This window comes from Sturnus vulgaris, chromosome 9 (genome assembly GCF_052056855.1).
Source record: "Sturnus vulgaris isolate bStuVul1 chromosome 9, bStuVul1.hap1, whole genome shotgun sequence".
NCBI classification, from domain to species: Eukaryota; Metazoa; Chordata; class Aves; order Passeriformes; family Sturnidae; genus Sturnus; species Sturnus vulgaris.
In genome coordinates, this window is record NC_142251.1 from 16,065,897 (window position 1) to 16,092,135 (window position 26,239).

Sequence of the window (26,239 nt, forward strand, 5' to 3'; positions counted from 1 at the left end):
ACTCTGAATAAAAATAACCCAGAAGTCCACAACAGGAAACGTTAACAATGGCAGGATTACTGGCCACCATGTCACCATAAAATAAACGAGCAACTGAGAGGGAGTTCAGGGAAAAGCAGCACCACAATTAAGTAACAGGAGGGACTGACTTATGAGGAAAGATTAAATGAGCTAAGCAATGATGAAAGGGTGAATGGAACAACTGCCTCCAAATGTCTGACAGAAGAAACCATCCAGGACAGGGAGGGATTCTCTAAGCTGCTGCCAGGAGTTAAGAGTAATGGAAAGAAATCAATAAAATGAACACAGCAGTCACCATAACTATTTCTTCAGCTCAGAAAAAGAAACCCAGTGCTTTTGTCCATGTGGAAACCTTGCTGATTTGTCCTGTTTTATTTCTTATTTCTTATACCACAAAGCATGGATGGAACACTTAAAATTATGTAATGGTGCAATATTGCTGAAAGGTTTTAGGCTGGCAGCTCTGAAGGACTCTAAGGGAACTGTGCTGACATCCTCTTCCAGCTCCTGTCAGACTCAGAACCTCATTTCTTGAGATGCCTCAGACATCCTTGAAGTTTCAGCTGAGAAAAGCAGCTCTGCACACCAAAGCACTTTAGCAAACACTTCAGGAAAATTATGAACTGAACTCCCACAGCTATAAATCACATCCATGATTCCCAAATGAGGAACCTGAATCTGCCCTCAGCAGGCCCTGAAGCAGACGGTCACAAAGTACATGAAGTCAGAATTCCCCACAACTATCCCTGACAGACCTTTGGTTCACATCCCAATGTAGTTAATATTTTTGCAGCAAAACAGCTGTGAGGCATCATGTTGTGTTTGTTTTCATTAACTCCTCCCCAGTGGGCTTATATATTTGTATTTCCTTATTTACATACTTGTAGTGTCCCTAGGGGGGTACAGACACTAACCCTAAGGTTAGGGGCAAGTTATTGGAGGGCAAGTACCTCCCTCTGATGCAGAATTTGTCCTGTCTCGTTGTTCTGCCAGAGATGTAAATCTTTCTGGACATGTTAGACAAAAGTCCCTTTAAACATGTGGTTTCTTTCAGCAGCAGTTTTCAGACTGTGCTTTCTGAATTGCTGGGCCAGAAGTTTGTGTTTCCAATTGTCACTCTCTGAGACACTTTTCCATTGTTAATACAGTCCCAGGCGCTTTACAGCCTGGATTCTTTATAGTCATTCCACGGCCCTGCGTGTTGAGGTCCAGATCTTTCCACCACAATTTGTGCTGTCATTCTCCCGGCGCGGCGCGAAGCCGCCCGCGAGGGGACGGCGACACTCGCGGCTCCCCCCGCCCGCCGCCGCTTCCCAGGGCACCGACCGCGCTCCGTGCGGGCTGCGGAGCAGCCCCGGTCCGGCCCGGCCCGCCCGTGCTGCGGCTTCTCCGCCAGCCCCCGCCGAGCCGCTCCTCCCGCCGGGGATGCCGCGGGTGCGCCCGGATACTGAGCCCGCGGCTCCTGGGGACCATTCCCGGCGCCTCCGAGGCAGCGGCGCGGGCGGAGCGTGGCCGTCCCGCCCACGGCCGCCGCTCGGGCCCGCGGGGCTGCCGGGCACGGCCCGACCGGCGCCCCCCGGCACCCGCGGCGTGCGTCAGACCGGAGACGTGGCCCCGCGGCGGCGGGGGCGGAGCGGCGGCGGGCGGAGCGCGGCTGCGGGCGGCCTCCCGGCCCGGCCCGGCCCTGCCCTGCCCGTCGCACTGAGCTCCGCACCGCACCGCGGGATGTTCGCCCTCCCGCCCGGCCGCCGCCGCCCGTGAGCCCGAGCCGCTCGCCCGGCCGCGCACCAGGTAAGCGCTGCCGCGCCCGCCTGCCTCTGCCGGGGCGCTCCGCTGCCCGAGCCGGGGACGGGGCATCGCCACGGGTAAGGGGCCCCGGGGGACGGCGCGGGGACGGAGCCGCCCCGCAGGGAGAAGAGACCGAACCGGGCCCGGCCCGCGGCTGCCGGGGCCCCCCTTTGCCTGCCGGCGACACCGGCGGTGCCGCCTCCCACCCTGGGCAGTGCCGGTGGAGCCAAACTTTATCTGGGATCATTGCCGGCTCCTCTCCCGCGGAGGGGCTCCGGGAAGCAGCCCCCCACGCCCCATCCATCCCACCGCATCCCTGCCGGGCGGGGCAGCCCCGGAGGCGCCCGGCACGGCGGTGGCCCGGAGCCAAGCGGGGCTTCCCGGGAGCGGGGCCGCCGAGGGGGCACTGGTGGGAAACAGTCGCCGTGGAGACGGGCGGCTTGGGCAAGCCTTTGGGGAGAAGGGCTAGGAGAAAGCCCGTGGCCTTATTTTCCCCCGAAACAAGCCGCAGACCAGCCCGCGTTACGGAGAGGATGCGAGCAGGACTGGGAGGCGCGGTCCAGCCGCGCTGCCACCGCGCCCGCCGGTGCCTCCGCCGTCCCTCCCGGGGGCTGCGCCGCCTCTCCCAGCCTCGGAGGGTCCTGGCGGCTCTCGGCCGGGAGGGGAGCGCAGCCCCGGCGGCACTACGAGGCTCCGGCATCCGTAGCTCGGTTTTTGAAAAGATTAAAAAACAACAACAGCAACAACAACAATCCTGATTTTAAATCGGTTTAAAACGAGCTCTGTCGTGTCGCAGAGTGATGGGCAGTTTTGCCCCTTATTCACCTAGTGCAGTTTGTCCAGTTCATTAGAAAGAGTTGACCAAGCAAAATGAGAGGCTTATGCCAGACCACTGAATGTATCCTAGCAGAATTTCATGAGGGTTAAGTGTTTAAAAGTAAGGAATTTTATTGTTCAGATAAGTCTGTTAGTTATGGTTTGGCTTTGTAATTATTTCTTTTTTTTTTTTTTTTTTTTTTTTACTTTTGGAGTTAGTACTTCCTGTGACAAGAAACTCAGTATTATTAGCACCACTGTTTGAAGACAACCATGTAATGTTTTCTCCCACAAAGCACTGTAGGTTTGAATGATGCTGTAGAAGATTGTACAGGCAGAAAAGTGCTTTGCAAGATAGTGGAGAAAAACATGACAACATTGGAAATAAATAACAATTTAAAAATCTCGCTTCCCAATTCAACCAATTATGCCTTTTGCCTTCTCCCCTCACCCCTCTCCTACCGCGGGGTGTGTTAGAACTGATTTTACTTTTCTTTTTGGTATGGTGATAGTAGTCAAGAGGGTAGCACTCCCCTGGGTGCACTCTTCTCCTGGAAAAACCTGTTTGCTCCTGTGGTGCAGATCAGCGTGGAGAGCTTGGCTGAGCACAGTTCTAAGATGATCCCTAATTTTAACCTGGCCTTGTATTCCTGCTGTCTCACAAGTGCCTGTGTCCCAGGGCAGCCAGCAAAGCACAGCAGCCTGGTGGTGAGCACCTGTGGTTTCTGAATCATTTCCTTTTCCAGTTACTTTCTGAGTTTGCTAAATTTGTGGCAGCCATGCTGCTGTTTCCTTCCAGTCTGAATACTGACAGGCCCTGCTAGAGGTTTTGCCATAGTATAACATTCTGTGTGTTTTGTTTGTTATTTTTTACTCTTGTAAGCAGTTTTGGAAATAAGCCTTCTGACGGAAAGGCTAAAAATCTATTTGCTTTGTATGCCCAGTATTGGAAAAGGCTAGTGCTGGATTTCAGTGAAAAATGAAATCAGAGACTGCTAAATTCTCCTTACAAGTGCTCACTCAGTGCTTCGTGCTATCTTGCAATCAGTTCCTGTACCAGTTCAAGTTGATTTCCTGAGGCAGCCTCATCCCACCTCGGTATCTGGCTTTTGAGGCCCAGAGCAAGGAGCTCTGACCAGGAGGGGGGCAGCATCCGGGCTGGAGAGTTAAACAATGCTCAGGTGGCCTCAGCCAGAGGGACAGCACACTGAGACCCAAAATAATGAACTGGGTCAGAGTGCTGGGAGGAGCAGTTCCCCTGATTGTCCACTGACCTCAGTTGCAGCTGGTTGAAGTGGGCCATGTTCACTGGCAGAAAGGCACTTCCCAAACCAAGGCTTTTTGAGAGTTGCGGGAAGTAAGAAAAAAAAATTCTATTACCATCCAAACAATTCACAATAAGGAGCTAGAGTTTAATTTTACAGTTTTTTCCTCTTTAAGGAAACCTGGTGGAAAGATGCTGTCCTCATTGTCAGAGTTGTGAAGGGCAGGGGAGGGCTGGTTATACAGTAAAGAAAACACTGAAAATGAAACAATTGACGTCAGGAAAAAAAAACCTTCTAAATACTTTAAAATCTTACTTAATAAAGCAAAGAAGTCTTTCCAAAGGCCTCTTTGGATTCTCCTTCCAAAATGATTTGTCAAAAGACTGTTAACAAGTGCTGGATTTCATATGTTCAACATAATGGAAACTTTACTCTCTTCTTCATCCTTGAGCTGTTTACCCTGGGATTCTGTGCTACAAAACTCTGTTGCAAATTCAAGCTATAGTGCGGTGACTTTTGTTGGTTTGTGTTTCTAGGACCTCTTTCTGGCTAGGGAGATACTAGGTTTGATTCAACCTCTTGGCCAGGTGTGAGTATGTCATTTGTTCCATTGCTTTCATTCATAACACAAGGCAGGCCTTTCTACCTTCCCATCCCAGGCAGGCAAAGTGTGTTAGAGCTGTCTTTCGACCTGTTGGACCCTAGATGAGCTTCTGTCACTGGATTCATTTTACATTTTAGTGTCTGGCACGTGCAGCTAATCAGACACAGCATAAGCATTACAACTGTATCATTCAGAGAGTCATAGGTTTGGACCAGGATGAGGGTTTATTCAGAATTTTTACAGTACAGAGTTCCTGTACAGTCTCCTGCTCCCTTGAAGGACTAATTTGCAATCTGGTGTTTGATCTGGTCAGATTTTTAAAAGGTGGGGTAATGCCATGCATGGGCTTTGCACATTTCCCATTTGTTTGGGAGAATTCTGGCTTAAGATGCAGTGCATGTCTTTTCTTGGTTTTAAAATAAAACAAAGGCTTCCCCTGAAGCACAGGATGGCACCACTCTCCAGGGCAAGGTGCTAACACCGCTGTTATGATGAGTGTATAAAATTCCACTGAATTTGAACCAGAACATGTAAAAACATTTGGTTCTGTACCATAGTATTAAAAATCCATTTCTCTCTGTCAAAGTAAATTTTAACTTTTCCGTTGACTTGCAGGTGAGCAGAATACAGCCTTTTATACCAACTTCTAATCCTGGGTTAACCCACAGTCTGCTGAAAATGGAGATGCTAGCTCACATCTCCCTTCTCTGGCAATTGTACATAGTGACTTTTTATTGGTGGGAATCCTAAATTCAGCAACTCAGCAATAAGACTGCCAACATGCTGAGAACATTTCCAATTTTATTTGCTTATCACTGAAAGGAAAGTGAGAGTTGGGACTAATTGCTTGCTCTGGAGCATGTAGTGAAGCAGAGGACAGGTCAAGCCCTGCCCTGAGCATGCAGCAGTGTAAGATCCTGATACATGTGCCATTTACAGCAGAATGCAACAGCTCTGAAGTGCAGGTTGCTGTCAGAGGGTTTGGTGCTCTGAGCAAGGACCATTACAGATCACATTTTACAGTTGATGTGAATGTTTGATGAGCTGTCTCAGGGTTAGGTAGTTTTCACCAGTGACAGCATTCTCAGAAAAACCCCTTTTTAAGTGTGACTAAAAAGTGTATTTGCTCTTTGCAGTCATTTAACCGTGATGACATAATTTCAAAGACTTGAACACTTGCTATAGTGTTGTCAGAATCCCCCCCAGCAACTGCTTTTATCTCACATTTTAGGCTTGATGGAAACAGCCTTTTTTTCTGTTTTATACAGGAACAGACTTTTTGATAGAATGAGGTTAGAGCTAATCCCTCTTTGGTGGTCTATGGATGGACACTGTCCTGAAAAGATATAGTAGAGAAGGTAGTCCTGGTTTTCCAGCACATGATCTTTAAAAGTCATCCTGTGTGAATGAATACCAATTCTGATTCTGTAGTTACTAGTGTATCTCTTTGAGTGTGTGTAGATCACATGCAATTTACAGGCTTGAATTTATATATTTTAGTCTTTCTTATTCTATCAGGAGTATGGATGAGACCATGAGTTTATTTTTATTGTCAGGGATTTTTCTAACAAGGATGGTTTGGGGAAAAAAAAGCATGACCTGCTTCAGGCTGAGAATACATGTATGTTTATCAAGGTGGTTTGGGATCCATGTTTTATGAGACTGTCATGAAGCTCTAGAAGGCTCTTTTGTGTTGTATGCAAGTGGGAGCAAAAAAGATTCTTTATATGAAAAACTCTGCTAAATCGTGAAAACAGGAATTCTTTAATGTTTCTGGCTCAGTTGCTGCATAAAATGTTTTTAACAAACTTGTCAATGGTTGAGCTGCTTAAGACTCAGAATGGACCTTTTGTGCTTCCTGTCCCAATTAGGAATTAATTTTTAATTATATCAGCTTAACATTTTTAAATATGAGCACTTGTGTTAGCCTCAGGCTCCTACTTCTTTGATGATGAATGACATTCATGTAATACGGTCTTTTATGAGACATTTTAACAGCATTGTTTCTGTTTTCATCTGAGTATGTTAAATAGTGTTTGTAGAAAACCTGGTATGACTTTGATTAAAACTTGATGTGATTTTATTTTCTTAATCGTTTAGGTTTGTTAGTTTCAGGAATACTAAAATATCACTTACTGGATAGTTACTTACTTGCTGTTGTGCTTTGCTGTTAAAGGCTTTCACTCACATTAAAACCATTTTGCAGCTCTGGAAGGAGGGCAGGCATCTTGAGTGATAGCCCTGATAAACAAAGAATGTTACTCCCAGAGCTGAAAAATGGTAACTATTGCCTTTGAAGTAGTCTTTGACATGGTAATCCATGGAGTGTACTTTGCTTTAGATTTGGAGAAATAGTTCAGCAAGGCCAACTCTCCACATAGGCCCATGTGCTTGGTATGGAAAGAACTCCAATTGATTTCACTGAGACTTTATCTGGCAGAGTCTTGCACTGAACATTTTTTTGTCTTTAGTCCAACCAAGCTGAAGTCAAAGAGCTGCTGACAATAGGAAGTCTTTTTGATGTGTAATACATGAAAAAGTGCTATGACTCAGTTGGAACTAACAACAAGGTTATTGTCTGGGATTCATTGCCAAAGCAGCACTTAGTGTATATGTAGGTGGAAATTGCAACATATATTTTGAAATGCCGTTTATTGAAGTTGCTTCCTCTTTATGTCCTTTATGTCTCCTCTTTATGTCTCTATGTCTTCTCTGAGTTCTGGGTTCAGGTCTTTGAGCTTCCACTGCCACAGCCGATGGTACAAAGAGCAGAGCAGGGGGTTTTGCTGCTGCCTCTGAATGCACCATGCTCCCTTCTGGCTGTTAGGCAGAGGGGCAGCTGAAATCTAATGTACACTGGATTCTTGCAGTGTGGGCCTCAGGAACTTGGAGAGAGAAGAGTGGACTAGGTGTTCAGCATGTTTCTGTGAGTTCCACCCTTGGCAGTTCTTTCCAGCACTAAATCCCCCGTTGGCGTCTTGCCCATGGTTGTGGTCCTGTGGAGCTGCAGCTCTGGGGAAGCTCGGTTCTGGCAGCTGATATAATGGAACAGCTTTCCAGTTGTAGGCTGGGACCTTGCTGGAGTCCGGGTGGCACAGCCTAGTTCTCCTCAGTCAGTGCATCTGGAAGTGAAACCCCTTCCCTACTCTGAACAGCTGTCACACAGGCAACACAGGTTTTGTAGAACCACCAAGCTGTGGGTACTGGAATAATGTCTTCTGTGAGCTAATTGTATTTTGTCTTTTCCCCAGATTGGTAAACTAATACCAACTGTGACATTCCATTTTAATAATTTGTAGTATGAAATCAAATTCACTTCAGTGGCTTTTTAGGGGAGTTCTGACATGGATTCAGACATTGCAGAAAACTGGCAAAAAGCTGTATTGTGATTTTTATAGTATTATCCATTCACATTTCCCACCAAAGTTACTAAAGAAAGTAGATACCTTTCTCTTTTGCAGCTGGAGAAGTGGTGGCATGGCGGGTTGATGGCATGTACAGGCTGTCCATGTCCCAGCAGGGACTCCTGACTCACTCTCTGTTGTTCCTCCAGGTCACATTTCCTCACCAGCATCAGCCACAAGGGCATGAGTTTGTTTGAAAATACAGTAAACTCATGGACTATTAAAAATAACTGTTTGGATGCAAATGGTTGTTTTTAATGTCTTTCCAGTTCCTTTACATGAGATTTATGTTTAAGAAAGCATCATTTGTTTGTACTTCTTACTTCAGAGTGATGGTATTTCTTCCTATGAAAATCTCCATTGCAGCCAGCGGAACAAAAAGGGAACCATCATGTTTCAAATAGTAGCAACATAAGCCAGTGTTCAAAGTAGTTTTTCCAGCTAAAAAATTTATGCCTTTTTAAAAATTATTTTTTTTAATTGAATTTTGTATTACAGGAAACACCAATGGCAATAAAACCTAGCAGGGAATCTGGTCTCCTGAAATGCTGCAAATACAAGAAGTCAGTAGCAGAGATTTTATCATCTGTTACATGGGAACTGACCAAGCACCTACATTTACCAAAATGCTGGACATTTTGGTCAGTGCAAACACATGGCAAAATAATTAGCAAAACTGAATGTCAGGGTAGTTCAGACATTTCAATGTACGTACAATGTGAGAATACACAGATAAGAACGAAACATAAACCTCTTGGGAATTATGAGTTACTAATTCCAGCCCTTATCATCATATTTCCCCCTTAGTCTAATCTCAGTTTCCCAGGCTTGGTGTCTTGTCCCTGCATCTACTTTTAGTCCTCTCCTGGTTAGGTGATGAAATGAAGCAGGACCATTATCTGTCATCTGTGGTGCCAGCACAGGCAGTGCCAAGAGGGGTTTCTGGGCACATGCTGAAAATGAAGTGTTTATCTGCTAGGATCAAAGGCACAAACCCACAGTTTCCAAAGGCTTATAAATTAGCCAGCTGTAGGCACCTGTTCATACTGCAGTAAAAACAGTGTTCCCAGTAGACAGGTCAAATTTTGTGGCATGGTTTATCTGAAAAGTTTTAAATAAAAAGACCATAATTTTTGTAGGTTTCGCATCCAATTTGTTTCCCTAAGCTTGTTTCTAGAATGGTTTGAACAACTGCTGGCTAGAGCTTCATTCAGATTTTGTTTTAAATGACACAGGTTTTTCTTTATGGTTGTCCCACCTAAAAATACAAATTTAGCAAAGTTATCATCAGCAGAATATATAATTGATGATAGCACCAGGCCATTTTCAGGCCAGGCTGTGTCTATCAGCTGTCTAGAGGAGACTGTTGCCCTAAGCCCTGCGGCTCTGCACAGACCAGTGATTTTGTTTAAATATCCTCTTTGAGAATACATCACCATCAACCTGACTGCAAAACTCCCTTACTCATGCTTATTTAACTGTGTCAGTGTGCAGTTCCAAAGCAGGTAAAATAGGAATGCAAAATTCTGCTTTTCAGTGCAGTCTCAAGCCCTGTGCTGAAAAGCTGAAGCTTAATTTCCCCTCCTGGCCCACAGCAGCACAAACACTTGAAAAGTGACTTGATGGTATTTGTGCAGACAAACAAATGTTTACAAGAAGGATGATGGGGTTTGGGGTGTGCAATGCTTTATCCTGTGTAAAAACCCACTGGCATGCAGCCCCTGCACACGTGGCCCACAGTCCTTGGGCTCTGCTAGGTCCTGCTGCCAGGTCACAAGTTTGTTTTGTGTTAAATACGAGCTGTGCTCTGTTCCCTTAATGAAGATGAATATGCAATAAATCATGTATGGGAACCAACCCAGAGACCTTCTTGCAGTGCTATTCCCGAAAGGCATTTCATAATTTATCCTAACATGCAGCATGTTTAAAACGGCCAGGAGAGCAGGATTGGCCTAGCATTTTCTCCTTTCAGTAGACCTCTGATGTGAAAGACCAAGCAGTGCCATCTGAATTGGCTCTTGAGGACATTTGAGCTTTGACCCCTCTGTTCTGCTCAGCTAGGCTGCAGTAGTGGTCCTGCAGCCTCTAGCCCAAGGCTCCTCATGGCAAGAAAGCTCCTTCCCTAGTGGGGATCAGGGCTGTTCCTATACCACCTGAGACTGGATTGAACTCTGTGCCACTCTTGGGACGTGATGATCCTGAATCTGAGAAGATTGGTGGGATGTCAGGGAAATGAGGTTAAATGCCAGCTGGCTAATCATTTAAACATCTCTTCTAGTCAGCTTAAGAAATCTCACCAACTTTTCGTGTTTCCCAGCTGTCAGTATCACTATTTCTTTCTCCTCCAGCTCTGTTCCTTCTCCTTTTTCCCTCTGGTGTATAATTCATAGCCTGCCCTTGCCAAACCAGCACTTTTTGGATGATAGCTGTCTGTCTGACATCCAGAGGCCCCGATTCTGGTGCACAGCTTTGACTGTTCCCTCAAAACAAGCAATGGATGACACTGATTGCTTCAACACCCGTGACATGATTGAGTAACCACTAGTGGAAGGACAAAATAGCAGAGGGCTTGACTTGTGGTGAATAACACCTGTAGCACAGCAAACACAGCTCTGCAAGTCCTGAGCACATGAAGCAGCAGTGACTGCACTTGTCTGTCACATGAGGGTCAGCAGGGCACAGGCAGGCTCTTGTGCTGTGCAGGGCAGGAGGCCACAGCCAGGACACAGGGTGACACCGAGCAGTGCCTGGGGACGGGGCAGAGCACTGGCAGCTCTCCTACAGCACGGTGCAGGCCTCAGCTTGTCGTGGTGGGGGATGAATGGTGGCAGGAGCTGCTGGGGCTGTGCCTCAGTGAGGATCCCATGCTGTCAGACCTGCCTGGGTGACTAAGGGCAGAGCCTCCCGCTTAGTCCCTTCGTTTGCTAGCACACTGTGCTGCTTTTAATGAGTGTCTCTGCAGGCTGTGCCGTGAAGGCGGAGGGGGCAGTGAGAGGGGCAGGTGCTGTTCCCTGAGCCTTCCCCAGCAGCGTGGTCCTGGAATTGTCCTGAGGGTGCTGCCAATCCGTGCAGCTCCGCTCCGTGGAATGAATGGAGTGACTGAGAATCCGCTTAAAAATAGCAACATCACCTAGCAAGGGCTCGGGCCTGGGGCCTGGCAGTACTGCAAGGCAAAAGCAGCTTTGTTAGGGCTGTACAGAGGGGCAGTTCTCTGAGCATTAATGGTTTTGCTTTGTGAAGAATCCCTCAAGACCCAAGATGAATGCAGCTTAATGAGGAGGCGTGTCCACTTCCATGTCCCTTGTGTTTTCCCGTCTGGCACGGAGTGTCCTGGCCTGTCCCTTGTGTGCTGCTGCGCGGTGGACAGGGAGCCGTGCCCAGCAGCTCACACTGCCTACCTGGGAGCACTAAGCAAGGCCAGGGCTTGTCCCCAGGGCTTTGTGTCCGTGCTGTGACAGCCAGCAGTGCCAGCCATGGCATGCTGGGCCTTTGGGCTGCTGGGGCTGGTGGCACTCGGGCTGGTGGCAGTGGGCTGGTGGCACTCAGGCTGCTGGCACATAGGCTCACAATCCCCCTGGGCTGCCTCCTGAGCTGCCGTGGTTGGGAAGTTCATGGATTGATTTCCTTTGTGTTCTGCAGCAGACACCACGTGCATTGTGGTGCCTTGGTTTTGGCCGCACTGGCAGCAGCCATCCTTACTTCCCAACTGTCCCCACTGCTTTCCTTTATTCCCTGTGGTACAAACCAACTCCTGAGAGGCTGCTTTGCTCCACAGTGCAGCACTTCACAATGAGCCTTTGATTCAATCTGTTGATTTATTAAGTCTAATTTGGTTCCGATACTTTTGTCTCTGACTTGGGTCTATTTATTCTCCTTAGCTCTTTTAGGTCACATTAATTTGTTGTGTCTCACCCCTAATCTCCTATGCATTAGCTGATTTCTGTAGTTGGGTTTTCTGATGGAGTAGGTATTACACTTGTAGCTGGATTCAAGTATTTAATCTTATTATGACATACTCATTTTCACTCACCAAGTTTTCTACATTTCTTAGAAATTTTAAAGCAAGGATCACTACTGATTTCTCTCCCCTCCAGTATTTTTTGCGGGGTTTTTTTCTTTTGTTTTGGGATTTTTTGTTACTATTTTTCCCTGTTCCGTTTTTTATTATTATCATTTTTATTTAATCTGGCAAACCCACATCTCTGTTCTACAACACTGCTTAACAGCCAGTACAACTGTTTTTTAATCCAAGTTCCTTTTTTATTTCCTTCTGGTAGCTGAATATCAGATGATTTATCTCATGTACCATTTTCTTTTCTCTTGGGTCTGAGGATTATTAAAAATGCAAGAGAAAAAAAACAAAAAAAACCCAAGTTCTGATTTTAATTGAAAAGAATATCCAGTATTTAGAACTCTAGTATTTACTAAAGGAGGTTAGAATATTTTACAATAAGTCAGATGCCGCATTCTGGCTACAAAGTACTATGCAATTAAATAACATTTTGAATGTGAATGAACTCAAATTAGCAATGCAGTCTTAGTTCTCACCAGCTGAAATGTTGAACTCCTTGTCTTTTATCTCCCTGTTACAAGGAGATAAGAAGCTACAGTGTATATATAGTGTCCTGTCCCAGAGATGGTGTCCTACAGTAAATGATGTGCTGTGACTTGGACTGCCATGTGACTTTTTAGCATCCCTTGAGTTGTTCAAATTGATGATTGATTGAATAATTTTATTTTGTGTAGACCTGTTTTGTGTAGGATTATAAATGAGTCTGGCAGTGGTGCACCTTTGGGTGTAGCAGTGGGGAAGATCTGGATTTTGGACATGGCCAGGAGGGATTTTTCAGGATTCCTCTGAGCCAGGTGGATCTGCTGTGTCTTTTCTGAGGTCTAAGTTGCTGCTGGTAGATGTTCTTTCCATCCCTGGAGAAGCCAGAATGGAAAAAAAGCTAGAGGGAAGTGGGAGACAAATGAAAAGTGACTTGGTGTCATGTTGGTCTGTGTGCAGATGTCAGCAGTGCTGGTTAGCCTAGGCTGCTCTGCAATTCTTTCCAGCATTTTCCTTGATTCTTAATACAGCAAGGGGAGACGCAATAGGATTCCTCCAGTGGGTGTTGGAAAATGGTTTTCCTACTTCATCACATACAATTGCCATTTAAAGTTTCTTGTGAATGTCTTTTTTTTCCCAAAGCTATAAAAGCATCATCTGTGAGTAGACATTGTTTGTTTTTTACCGTTATTTTATGTGCAGTACTACTGTCATCATTCAGTAATGTTTTCTTTTTTTAATTATATGGGAAAACATTAGTGGCAGACAGGTTTTGATGTCTGGCGTTGGACTGCAAACCTTCCACCCCCAGAGATGGGTTTTCTAGGATGGCTCAGAGGGGCTTTCTGTGTGCAGCTCTCCCTCTGCTTGGCCCATTAATTTGGGTAACAGTATGTGCACTCTGCTAATGAGGTGTCACGCTATGCAAACAACAGCCTCTGAAGGGAGCAGGGGATCAGGGCAGCGTGTGTTCCTGGTGTCAGAACCTATCTGCCTTCATCTAAATTCCCCACACATCACATAGGAGAAGTAAAGCAAATACATGATACAACAAAGAGCACTAAAAATACATAGTGAAACCTATAAAAAACAACAACCTAAGGATTTTTAGGTCTGAAAGCTGTCCCTGCACAGTAATTTGCAAGATAGTTTCCAGTCCCATCTGCTGTCAGGCACTGCCCCTGATTCAGTGCTGCTGCCTTTCATAACGCTGTGGCTCAGCTCCACAGCTGCTTGGGTGTCTAACCAGCAACTCCTGGGTCTCCACACGTTTTTGTGCATGTGAGCACTTGCATTTTGTCAACAATCTCCACTGCAGGAAACATAATTCTGTCTTTAGCTGACACTCAAATTGTTTATCCTTTTGGGAAAAAACATTACACATAGGATTTCTAGAGGCTGTGCAATCAGAATATGAAAAAGCACTCCTCAGCCATTATTGCAGGGGTAGGAAGAAAATGTAATTTTAAAGCAATCTGTTGATAGGTATTCTTGGGTGTACTGATGGCATTCCAGTCAGCCAGCTGGCCTCAAAACCTGAGCCAACAGTAGTATATGTGTTACAAAACTTTGAGCAAGACTGTTGCATGGCAACTGCTTAGCTAACATTTGTAGTAGTGGATTCCTTTGAGAATTCTCCAAGTTTTTCAATGCTTGATTGAAAAAAAAAGCTTACCAGCAGCTACTCAGTCACCTGCATTTTATGGGGAAATGAAAAAGAGAAGGCTAACTCCTTACCAATAGCAGTGAAATGCGTATGGGAATGGAAGAGAGATTGTGCATGATGTTCTTCAGCTCAGGTGCTACTGGGAGCTGCCAGCAGAGCTTTAGCTGAAGGAGTACTGGGCATGTACTTAAAACTACATGGGGCACTTCTAATTGATGAGATCCACTTTTTCAACCAGTATGTATAACAGAAGAGTGAAAGGCAACAAAGGTTTGTGCCACCAGCCGCCCCAGCTTTTCTCTGCTGTAGAGGTATATCTTCCTGATAAGTCTGCTAACATTTTAAGACAAGCACACAAAAAGCAGAATTGTGGATGCTGGCTGCATGCCATTTGATAACAAATGCTGCATTCCTCTGCCAGCACTGCAGCAATTTAGGCCTGTTGGCAAGGATGCTGCCAGGCCTCTGACCTGGCTGTGTGAAGTCAGGCTTGCATGGCCATCATTTTCACTGATGATCTATTAATTTGAAAGTGCTATGGAGGACAGCCTGCCTTCATCTTGGAGATTGCCAGTTGTGCAAGAGGTGTGTGGTTTTATCTGACATGGTAGCCTGCATCCTGAGGGCAGACTTTAGAAGGATAGGAGGCTGAGAGAGCGATTCTCCTGTCTGGCCAAGTAGTGCTTAAAGCAACATGGAAGGGTTGCAAGAGGACAGGGGGACAAGGAACAAAAGTTTTAATGCTACTCAGCTGCAAAGCCCCAGCCTAGCCACTACCACAAGTTCCTCTACAGACTTCACCTTAGGCCTTTGGGGTCTACAGTACCTCCTGAGCATCAGATGGGCAGTCAGAGACAGAGCAGTCGCCACGAAGGTGCCAAAGTGAGCATCCTTCCACATGTGTATGGCCAGTTAGTGGGGGTCAGTTCTTAATCCTTAGCATGGCTGTACACTTGCAATGAATTGCAGCCTTTAGTGCTTGAATCATTCCCTTCCTGTTCCTTGGCTCTGAATGAACTGAATCCCCAAAGTTCCTGGGCAGCCTCTCAGCAAGTGTGTGCTTATCACTAAGCCTGCACAGAAATGCATATCACCAGACCCACATTGATGGGTCCCAGTGTGCAGCTGAATCAGGATTATAGGCCTCCAGTGTTACTGTGATATGAGCTGATTGTGGTGAGCATTTGTGATGATAGTTAATGGACAGATGTTGTTAATTGCCCTTGGGAGTATTTTTGTTACATTCCCATCTGAATTTATCTTTCCACTCTAACTTACTAAGGAGTTTCAGTATTGGTTTGATCTCAGGGATTTAGTTACACAGTATGCTGTAGGCTTTAATATCAATTGCTTTGGCTGGACATGCTCATGTGTTAGCTGATTTTTCAGAGGACATAATGATGTAAGCCTACACATCTAAGGTGAAGATAAAGCCCTTGATCTGGCTGTAGTTTTGGTTACCTAAAGCACTTTAGGAACTTGCATTCAGAACATAGTAGATTTAAAATTGCAGTGGGTATGCACAAAAATATTCCAAAGCATTCCTGAAACCACTGTGAATAAAATGGGAGTGAATGAAATAGGATAGCTAAAAAGGTGTGTGTAGTTTGAATTCAGGACAAGCATTTCAGCCAGACCTTTGAGATCAAGGCTAATGCGTATGATGCTGAACATCTCTATCTGCAGAATGGGCTGGTTTTCAAGGATGCAGAAGGTCTCATTGACCCATCAGAGATGGCTGGAGTCAACAGAGAGAGGGATTTGCCTGCCTGCACGGATGGCATTGCAGCTCTCCCTTCCTCCCTGCCAGGAGCTGTACAGTGACAAGCACGAGCATCCCTCCCCTGAGGTGGGGTGTCAGTAGCTGCGACCTTCTATGCCACATCCTGGGATTCCATTTCCAGAGGAGGTTTTTTCACCGGCACAGTGTGAGGGGTGTGAGCTGCAGGAGACTGAGCTGGCCTTGTTGTGTTGCAGGAGGATGATTCCTGTGACGGAGTTCCGGCAGTTCTCGGAGCAGCAGCCGGCGTTCCGGGTGCTGAAGCCCTGGTGGGATGTGTTCACGGACTATCTCTCGGTGGCCATGCTCATGATCGGAGTGTTCGGCTGCACGCTGCAGGTAAATCACAGGGGACAGAGGCGTGGAGGGTGCTCTTGGGGCTGCTGGAAGAGCACCACAAGTGAGGAAGGCCCTTGGAAGGATGGTGTCACATCTTGTTTTATCTCTTGGGCTCACTGTGAACAAAGCAAAAATGTGCTGGTCTCAGGATTAAAGGTGTTTAAGTAGCAACATCAAATAACACAGACCAGACTTTTAGCAGCTCTGAATCAGCAGACTTGCACTAGAGTCAATGGAAGTGTGCCAACTAAGATAAGAGCTGTTGGTTTGGCTGGTGTCTGGATCACTGTTTTCACCTCACTTTGGCGTAACAAAACAGATTATCAACTTCAGTTCTTGTTTTTTACCATTTTGCTGTTTTAAAGTTTAAAAAATGAAATTTTCTGATTCCTGTTTTTCTTTATTTGGCAAACGTTAATATTATTTCTGTCATTATGCTTTAAAGAGATTTGAAATTAGTGAGCTACTTTTATTAACAACACCCACAACTGGTATTATGTCTCTTCCATTCCAAAACGTCTCTGAGGATGCTTACATATAAACAATTGACATTACTGTCAGTCACTCTTAGTTACATTTTGCTGAAGAACCAAAAGCAGAAGAGAAATGAAAAATACTGTTTGGGATGACTCCACAGAAATATAAAGTTACAGGACAGGTTCAAACATGGATCTCACATTTCGTGGCACGACTTTGAAATAGAGCTAAAGGGACACATTGACAGAGCTCTTATTTCTGAGGAATTTGCTCATTTACATGGCCTAGGATTTAGATATACTGTGTCTCAAATTTCACATGACATCAGCTGTAGTTTTGCCTGTATTCTCCATTCCCAAGTATTTTCAGTTGATACAACATTCATGTTTAAAAATCTCTTTATATAGAGCTGAGCTTTGCATTCAAGCAGATATTTGCTTAACCACACAAAGTAAATAATCTGTTATCTGTTACCTGTTATCTGTTTTAAGTTTATTTGCTTGATTGGAGGAAGCACACTGGAAAATAATGTGTGCAAAGACTGAAATAATAGACAAATTGTTTTTATTCCAATTTATTGTGAGGTACATAAATCCAGGATGTAACTAAGGGCGTATATCACAGTAGCAGACAGTTTACAGACATAGATTAACTACAGAAGTTTTTGATGTGTCAACAGTTATGGCACTGATACTGTTCAAAACACATGTGATCTTATTTCAGCATCTCCCTACACGAGAGTGGATCATCAGGTATCATCTGATTTTGGTAGCTCTTGTTGCATACCTTATATTCGGTGCTTTCAGCAACCGTGATGTCAGAGTACATCTACACTACACACACATTCTTAGTTTGGGCTAATCCCAGTTAGCCATTCAGGGCAAGTAAGAGAGCTCCATGGTCTGTCGCATGGATTAGCATTTTAAATTCTGACCTGTAGGGAGCTTTGCATTGGACTCAGAACTGCTACCCCAAATTAAACAAAAGGAGATTGCTGTCTAAAGGCACTCTAACCTCAGTTTGTCAACATGAATGACCATCCCAGATTAAGAAAACTTCTTGTTTGGTTGGTTTTTTTTAATAGACAGACTCAAGAACAGAGCTAGATTTTTTTCCCCCAGGTGTGTAGTCCATCTTACAGAAGCCCCCTATAGAGAAGGACTTTGGACAAGGGCGTAGGACAAGGGGTCAGGGCTTTTAGCTGAAAGAGGGTAGGTTTAGATTAGATATTAGGAAGAAATTTTAGGAAGAAATTCTTCACTGTGAGGATGTTGAGGCAGTGAAACAGGTTGAAGTTCCCAGAAAAATTGTGGATGCCCCATCCCTGGAAGTCTCTGAGGCCGGGCTGGGTGGGGCTCTGAGCAACCTTGTCTGGTGGAAGGTGTCCCTGCCCATGGCAGGGTGTTGGAAGTAAGGTCCCTTCCAACCCAGATCATCTATGATTCTATGAGGACTCTATGTATATGTATGAGAAGCTAAATAAAATTTATATCCATGCGCCTACAGATGCCATCAAAGAACTGTCCTTATCTGTCTTTATTAAGAAGGTTAATAATGTCCCAGCATAGATATGCTCACATTAGCCCTTTGTCAGCCATTTTTGGTGTGATAAGACATCACAGTGTGAGAGTACAGCCACATGAATGCAGTTGTGCTGCTGTCAAGCCTAAGCTATCTCTGAACATTGTGTAGTCAGGGTGAATACATCTGGCAGTACCAGTCTGTCTCTGGGGAGAGCAGAGCAGGAGATCCCTGGTCTCTTCTGGAAGCATTCCCCGCATTTCTCCTTTTTCTGGATCATCTCAATGCCCTCTTATTCAAATTATAGAAATGATAAAAATTATAGAAAGCTAACCATAGATAGAAAGGAGTGGCCTAGTTCTTGGCACGTAGAACAAGTGTCTTGTTGAGCATAATAATAGCACAGCCTGTGGGGCCAAGTAGCAGACTGTGCAGAGGAATGCCTGGAGCTGGAGGTACTCCAAGGACAGCTACCCATTGGTGCTGCCACCATTGTTTGTACATCAGTTCAAAAGATTTGTGTGTTTATGTGTTCCAGGTCATGCAAGACAAGATAATATGCCTTCCAAAGCGTGTCCAGCCTTGCCAGAACCAATCTAACAGTTCAAATGTGTTTAACACAGTACCAGATACCACCTCCCTTCCACCACCAAAGCCATCCACCCCTCCAGCTACAGTTGAAATGAAAGGACTCAAGACTGATTTGGACCTTCAGCAATACAGCTTTATCAATCAGGTGTGCTATGAACGGGCTCTGCACTGGTATGCCAAGTACTTCCCTTACCTTGTCCTTATACACACACTGGTCTTCATGCTGTGTAGTAACTTTTGGTTCAAATTCCCTGGATCAAGCTCCAAAATTGAACACTTCATTTCAATACTTGGGAAATGTTTTGATTCTCCCTGGACAACAAGAGCTTTATCCGAGGTGTCAGGGGAAGACTCTGAAGAGAAGGATAACAGGAAGAACAACATTAACAAGTCTAATACTGCTCAGCCAAGCACTGAAGGCACTTTGGTCAAGACACAGTCTTTAAAATCAATCCCTGAGAAGTTAGTTGTGGATAAAGGAACACCTGGGGCATTAGATAAAAAAGAAGGTGAACAGGCCAAAGCACTGTTTGAAAAGGTGAAGAAGTTTAGGCTGCACGTTGAGGAGGGTGATATACTCTATGTCATGTACGTTCGCCAGACTGTACTTAAGGTAATTAAATTCCTTATTATTATTGCTTACAACACAGCACTTGTCTCAGAAGTTAATTTTACAGTAGTCTGTAATGTTGATATTGAAGACATGACAGGATACAAGAATTTTTGCTGTAACCACACAATGGCACATCTGTTCTCTAAACTTTCTTACTGCTACCTGTGCTTTGTAAGCATCTATGGCCTGACATGCCTTTATACCCTGTACTGGTTGTTCTACCGTTCACTGAAGGAATATTCTTTCGAGTATGTCCGGCAAGAGACAGGAATCGATGATATCCCAGATGTCAAGAATGACTTTGCTTTTATGCTTCATATGATCGATCAGTATGATCCTCTGTACTCCAAGCGCTTTGCTGTCTTTCTGTCTGAAGTCAGTGAAAATAAGCTGAAACAGCTGAACCTAAACAATGAGTGGACTGCAGATAAACTGCGACAGAGGCTACAGACAAACTCCCACAGCCATTTGGAGCTACAGCTTTTCATGCTTTCCGGACTACCAGACACAGTGTTTGAAATTACTGAGCTGCAGTCTTTAAAACTTGAAATAATTAATAATGTAATGATACCAGCAACCATTGCACAGTTGGACAATCTCCAGGAGCTCTCTTTGCACCAGTGCTCTGTGAAGATCCACAGTGCTGCCTTGGCTTTTCTGAAGGAGAATCTCAAGATCTTGAGTGTCAAGTTTGATGACATCAGAGAACTTCCACATTGGATGTATGGCCTCAGAAATTTGGAAGAGCTCTATTTAATTGGCTCTCTAAGTCATGATATTTCTAAAAACATTACACTGGAGTCTTTTCGGGAGCTTAAAAGCCTAAAAGTTCTTCACATAAAAAGTAATTTGTCCAAAATCCCACAATCTGCAGTTGATGTTTCAAGTCACCTGCAAAAGTTGTGTATCCATAATGATGGCACTAAGTTAGTGATGCTCAACAACCTGAAGAAGATGGTCAACCTGACACAGCTGGAATTGGTTCATTGTGATTTGGAGCGCATACCTCATGCAGTCTTCAGCCTTCTCAGTCTTCAGGAATTGGATCTAAAGGAAAACAATCTCAAATCCATTGAAGAAATAGTAAGTTTTCAACATCTGCGAAAATTGACAATTCTAAAGCTGTGGTACAACAGCATAACCTACATCCCAGAGCATATAAAGAAACTCACTAGTCTAGAGCGGCTTTCCTTCAGCCATAACAAAATAGAGGTTCTTCCGTCCCACCTATTCCTATGCAACAAAATCAGATATTTGGATTTGGCTTACAATGACATTCGCTTTATTCCACCTGAAATAGGAGTTCTGCAGAGTTTACAATACTTTTCCATTACTTGCAACAAAGTGGAGAGTGTGCCAGATGAGCTATACTTCTGCAAAAAACTTAAGACTCTAAAAATTGGGAAAAATAACTTGTCAGTCCTTTCACCTAAAATTGGTAATTTGACATTGCTGTCCTACTTGGATATTAAAGGCAATCACTTTGAAATCCTCCCACCTGAGCTCGGTGAGTGTAGAGCTCTGAAGAGGACTGGTTTCACTGTAGAGGACAACTTGTTTGAAACTTTGCCTTCTGATGTCAGAGAGCAAATGAAAGCTGAATAACTTCTTCTTGCTCAGTTTTACAGAAATAACACTTCTACCAAAAACACTCCAGAGGATGCATACTCCAAATATGCATTTAATTTGTCGTTATTTTTTTCTTTTTTGAGTCCTTTCTGTACAAACAAATTTGGAGTAAGGAGTACATATATTTTTAAATAAAATTTTCTCATATTTTTTCACTGTTTTAAGATATTTTTAAGTTTGTTTTGCTCTGAGAACAAGGGCATCTGTAACTTAATTTTTACTGGTAAATGATTTTGTCTGCTGGTTTTTCTTTCCATTTTCTAATCCCACCAGGGAAACTGTGTTTAAGATGTATACTTTGGGTTGCATAGTTTGTAATAGATGATTATATTGTCTTCCTAGTTATTGTTAATCCCTTAGGACATGGTCTTCAACAGGTGGTGCTGCAGGTGTTGAATGCCTTTGTTTCCTCTTTTCTTCAGTGGCAGTAGAAGGTGTTCAACATCTAACAAGATCAAATCTAGCTGACAATCCCTTTTTACTTACAACAGGGTTTTCTCAGATGGTCAAAGCAAGTAGGAAAGGTTCTTTATGTATTTTAACAGGTGAGAGGGAGCATGCAGATCTCCTTCAGGGCCTATTGGCAATTCAGTCAGGCTGCCCATTCACACACTGCACTGAGCAAGAGGCACTCACTGCTATTTCCTCTCTGCTGCAGGAGGAGTAAGGTCACAGTTCACAGTGGAATCGGGACCAAAGTGACTCATGTTGAAGGTTTTCCTAAGAGTGCAAAGGGATGTGGCTGCCCATTTCCTACTAACTTGAGTGGAAGGGGTGCAGTGAACTCACTGTATTGGAAATGTCAACTCAGCAAGATGAAATTGCCTTGAAAAACCCCATCCTCCCTTAAACACCAGTGCTGCAAGAGAGAAAGTGCCCTCTGCCCTCTCAGCCCACTTCCCCACCAAATTGCTTGGCACCTTCTAGGAATGGGATCCAGAAGAAGTGCAATCATACTTAGTTTGTAAAGCTTCTGACAAGGAAATAACCTCTAATATGCTCCTTGATTTAGCTTGGGTATCATAAAACCAAGCTCAGCACAGGAACATTTGCAGATTTGCAAAAATGAGATTACATGAATATATTAATTTCTTGTAAGTCTCAGCCTACCCAGCATACCCAAGGACAGTGATAAAAGCTATGTTTTCATCTCCCAGAGAGTAATTAAATTGGAAATCCTGCAGTTGGATGCTTGCTTTTTAAAATAATGTAATCTCCAGTGATTGTGCATCAGGTTGGGAACTTTATCCTCTGAAGCCATGTTCAGCTGTTTACTTAATCCAGCCATTTGATTTCTTTTAGTCAGGTTTTAAAGGGATGTGCTGCTCACAAGCTAATTTAAGCTAATCAAAAGTAGTATAATACTTTGCTGGGAGGAGATCTCTTCATCATATCCAGCAACACATATTTGAGTCAGATACAGGCACTCAATAAATGTTTCACAAGAATATCTAGGAACAAGATATTATTTCTCTAGGAGTCAATGCTGTTCATAAATTGCAGACGTTGAATTGCTGATTGTTTAAATTATTGTAAAATATTTGACAGTTGTCAGATTGGTTGCTCGTAAATGTTTTCTAAGTGCCATTGTGTGTCTTGAGCTACAGTTAATCTGAGTTCTTGAGCTTGGTACAAAAGCATACAGTTGATTTAAGAGTATGACTTATAAAGGTGGGGAGACAAACTACAATGAGGACTTCCTCATTAATCTAGGGTGTGCTCTGCAGTTTGGTGTGTGAGCTTGCCACAGTACCAGGTCAGACTTACTTTTTGCACTTGGCTATGTTCTGGAGATGATCCATGTGATTAATCAAAAATGGTTCAGGCATGAAGGAATCAAATCAAGCTTTTTAAAAGGGGTTTGATTTAGTTCTATTGAAGACCTATAATTGTTGTAGCTGTTGTAAGAGCTACCCTTACTCGTGTGTGGAATGCACTTACTGGAACAGCTTGGCAGTATATATATTCTAAATGTATTTCACTTTGATGTTATGTGAGGAAGAGAAACATTTCATTGCTCATATTAACCTACTTATGTAAACCAAAGTGCTGTTGTCCCTGATGAATGTAAGCTGTTTGAAATGTCCAGGTAATTGGTGGAGCTGTATAGTTCTTTTACTTAGATTTTAAATATGGGATTACATTTAAAGTATTTTTAAAAGTCTTTATATTCCTAGATGTAGCATTTTAAATCCCTAATTTATTTTGTGTCTAATGTTGTTTCATGTGTAGTTTGTGGTCTGGTTTCTGAATGGAAGTTATGCACACCTCATAACTGAAGATTGGAGACGTGTTCTATGCCATTTTTGTAAATACACCACGTAGGGGATGTGGGGTTCTGTTTGTTATGATTATATTTATACCAGTGCAACCCCTCATGTGGACACAGTTACATGAGTATAAAGTGCCTTGTGCTGGCATATCTTTATTCACTTTGCTAGGAATAAACTATACCGGTCTAAGCACTTTCACGCTAATAACTGTATCTTCTCCAAGGGTTTGGTGAGCTGGGACAGCTTCCTCAGTCTGGCAGCTCACTGTCACCAAAAAGGGGCAGCTCCCTCCTCCTCTCATGCTCCCTATTCCTGCCAACACGTTCCAGCTGCTTATGTCCCTTTACGAGTCTGGTGCTGGTCTGATCCCTCCACAGGACAAATCAACTTTTTAAGCTAGCAGAAAACTATGTTAGTCTAAAAAAGGGAGTAATTTTCTGCTGGATCAGCTCTCTAAAGGATTGGATGGACACTGGGATGGGAATAACAAGGGGACAGGACTCTGCAGCTGGGGTCTGTACAAGGAGAAGGCGAGCCAAGTCCCTTTGGAGATGCTAGGTTAGTTCAGCCTCTTGCCGAGACATGTGCTTGGAGAACTGTGCTGTTTTATGTATAGCAGGTTTAGGCAGCTTGGCTTTTGTGAGTAGACAACCCTCAGGCTCACAGTGGATGATAAAATATCACATTACTGTTAATTTCTTAATGAAACAAACTCAGGTAGCTGCACTGTTGACTTTTCTAAACTTCTGACTGTCTATTCTGGGGTGTATTTTCCAAACCCATATTACAGTAACATAGAAATTAGTCAGCTGAGAGAAGATTGTTTCCTAATTCTCTATAACATCCAGGAAAATATGTAAAAGTGCCATATTTACTCAGTGAATCATGTACTGCTCATATGTATATCCACATGTGGTTCGTACTAGACTTTTCTGTGACCAATGGTATTTGACTTTGAATGGATGGACATTTTGTGGACAATATTTTAGCATGATTTGTATATATACAGAGTTTATATAGCTGCTTATATTAATCAGGTGCCTAACAAGTATGACAGTTCCAGAATTTAAGCAAGGTATTTTTTCATCATTGCTCAAAAATAATAAAGATCTTCCTTGGTAACAGAATTAGAGATGACAAAGATTGCATCAAAAGTAAGAAGACAACCTTCATAGTACATTGAGCCTGACAAGCAAATCTACTTTGTGATCAAAACCTGGAGATGTGCATCTCCCCCCTTGTCAAAATTAGAATGGATATTTGTGCTGACCTTGTGCATCCAGCCAGCCCAACAACTTTTGCAAATTCTGATTGGAAAGCGCCTGCTCCAAGTCTTATATCACGTTTTTGGCACGTCAGTAATTCATGTGATTAAGTGGTGACAAGTCCTGTAGGAATGCCAAGAAAAAAACTTTGAAATTTGACCAGATGGACAAACTTAATTCTGTAGCAAAAATCTTAATATGATAATAGACCTGCATAGTGTTACGTTGCAATATAGTACACCCAGAAATAAAATGCTCTTTTGTAATAATGACCATTGTCAGACTGCAATGTGATTATTTGTTTGGGAAACACTTTGTTTCTGAGTTACCTAAATATCAAACATAATCATCTTTTGGGTTTGATCTCGTGGGAGGGAAATCAAGAAGTTATGCTTTAAAAAACATCGTTACACTTGACAGGATTTACAGCTGCATGGTCTCGCTTCCTGTGCACCTCCTTCCATTGCCTGACTCCAACAGCCAGCGAAACGGCCAGGAAAAAAGCAACTCCTCCACTCTGGTTTCTGTGCTGTGCCAGGGCTTGGGAGGTATTCTGGGAGCCCTGCCAGCCTGCAGCCAGGGGTGTGAGGGCTCCTTCCTCCCCCTGCCCTGTGCCTGTGCTGCCAGGGAAATAATGCTGTTAGCCCTTGCATCTGACACACTCCACTATAAATCTGAAGAGATTCGGAGATTGCTCCAAAGGCAGTTGGGCTGCCTGCAGTTGGTATAGGATGTTTTCCTAATTTCTGTTTGTTTCAGTTTTGGTGTTTCATACCAGGACAGTGCTGTCCTGTCAAGATGGAGCAGGAATTAATTTTTTCTGGTGCTTGTGGTCCCAGTGGCAGGAGGGGAGTGGTAAACACAGCAGCTGGAGTCAGCTTTGCCTTTTGGTAAGCCTTTGCAGGGAGCTGGCGTGGGGACATGCTGCCCCTGGGGCATGGTGGGCCTCACAGAAGAGACAAGGAGACTTCCTGACAGTGCCTGCGTTTACTGCCAGGCGGTTCCTTTTGAAAATGTGGAGGGCTGGGAAAGCTAGTCCACTCCTCACAGCATTGCTCCTTCCCACCAGCCTGCTGGAGATGCCATCTCAGGGCTACATCCAGAGGCAGGGGAGCCATGGCACAGGTGTCACTGCCAAGGAGATCCCTGTGGCAATGTCAGCCGCTGGTGAAGATGTCACCCTGTCTATTGAATGTGCTGGTAGTAGGAGATGTTCATGGCCTGAGGTAGCTGAGCCCTGAAAACTCTTCTTGCACTTTCCTGAGTATGTGTGCTTGAGAGTGGGATTTGACTGGAGCAGGTACTGCACCCAGGGGACTGCCAGGGCACAACCCCACCAGCAGCTATGTCCTCTCCTTGCCAGCAAGCAGCAGTGCTAGGGCTAAATCCTTCACTTCATGCCAAATAGGTACTGAAAATCCCCTGTAGCCATGGCAGTTTGTTTGTATGACTTCATGTGTTACACTTGAGAAGTGCAGTGTATGCTTTGGTTTAAAAAATGGATGTCTTGTGTTCTTTTCTCCTTTGGGTTGTACATGGAGCCCTGAAGATTTAAATGAAAAAGTTTATGTTTTTCTTATTTTTCCTCTGTGATTGGCTCAGAAATACCCCTCCTACCAAGGGTGCAGGTCTCCC

The 26,239-nt window shown here is 44.2% G+C and overlaps 1 protein-coding gene across 2 annotated transcripts; it reads left to right on the forward strand.

The window, feature by feature from the left end:
• The first annotated feature begins 1,683 nt into the window (after positions 1 to 1,683).
• LRRC8C (leucine rich repeat containing 8 VRAC subunit C) lies at positions 1,684 to 24,876 on the forward strand. 2 transcript variants are annotated; one of them, XM_088169949.1, is made up of 3 exons: positions 1,684 to 1,812; positions 16,094 to 16,235; positions 18,772 to 24,876. In XM_088169949.1, exons 2-3 carry the CDS (start codon positions 16,098 to 16,100, stop codon positions 21,040 to 21,042), a joined length of 2,409 nt encoding a protein of 802 aa, XP_088026075.1. In that variant the 5' UTR covers positions 1,684 to 1,812; positions 16,094 to 16,097; the 3' UTR covers positions 21,043 to 24,876. The 2 variants fall into 2 exon arrangements, with proteins under 2 accessions (XP_088026075.1, XP_014739498.2); XM_014884012.2 differs by lacking the exon at positions 1,684 to 1,812 and having other exon boundaries at positions 16,078 to 16,235.
• The last annotated feature ends 1,363 nt before the right edge of the window (positions 24,877 to 26,239 follow it).

Coding starts and splice junctions, on each gene's coding strand:
- LRRC8C (XM_088169949.1), top strand. CDS start 16,098: ATGATTCCTGTGACGGAGTTCCGGCAGTTCTCGGAGCAGCAGCCGGCG. Junction 16,236..18,771: donor TGTTCGGCTGCACGCTGCAG/GTAAATCACAGG, acceptor TATGTGTTCCAG/GTCATGCAAGACAAGATAAT.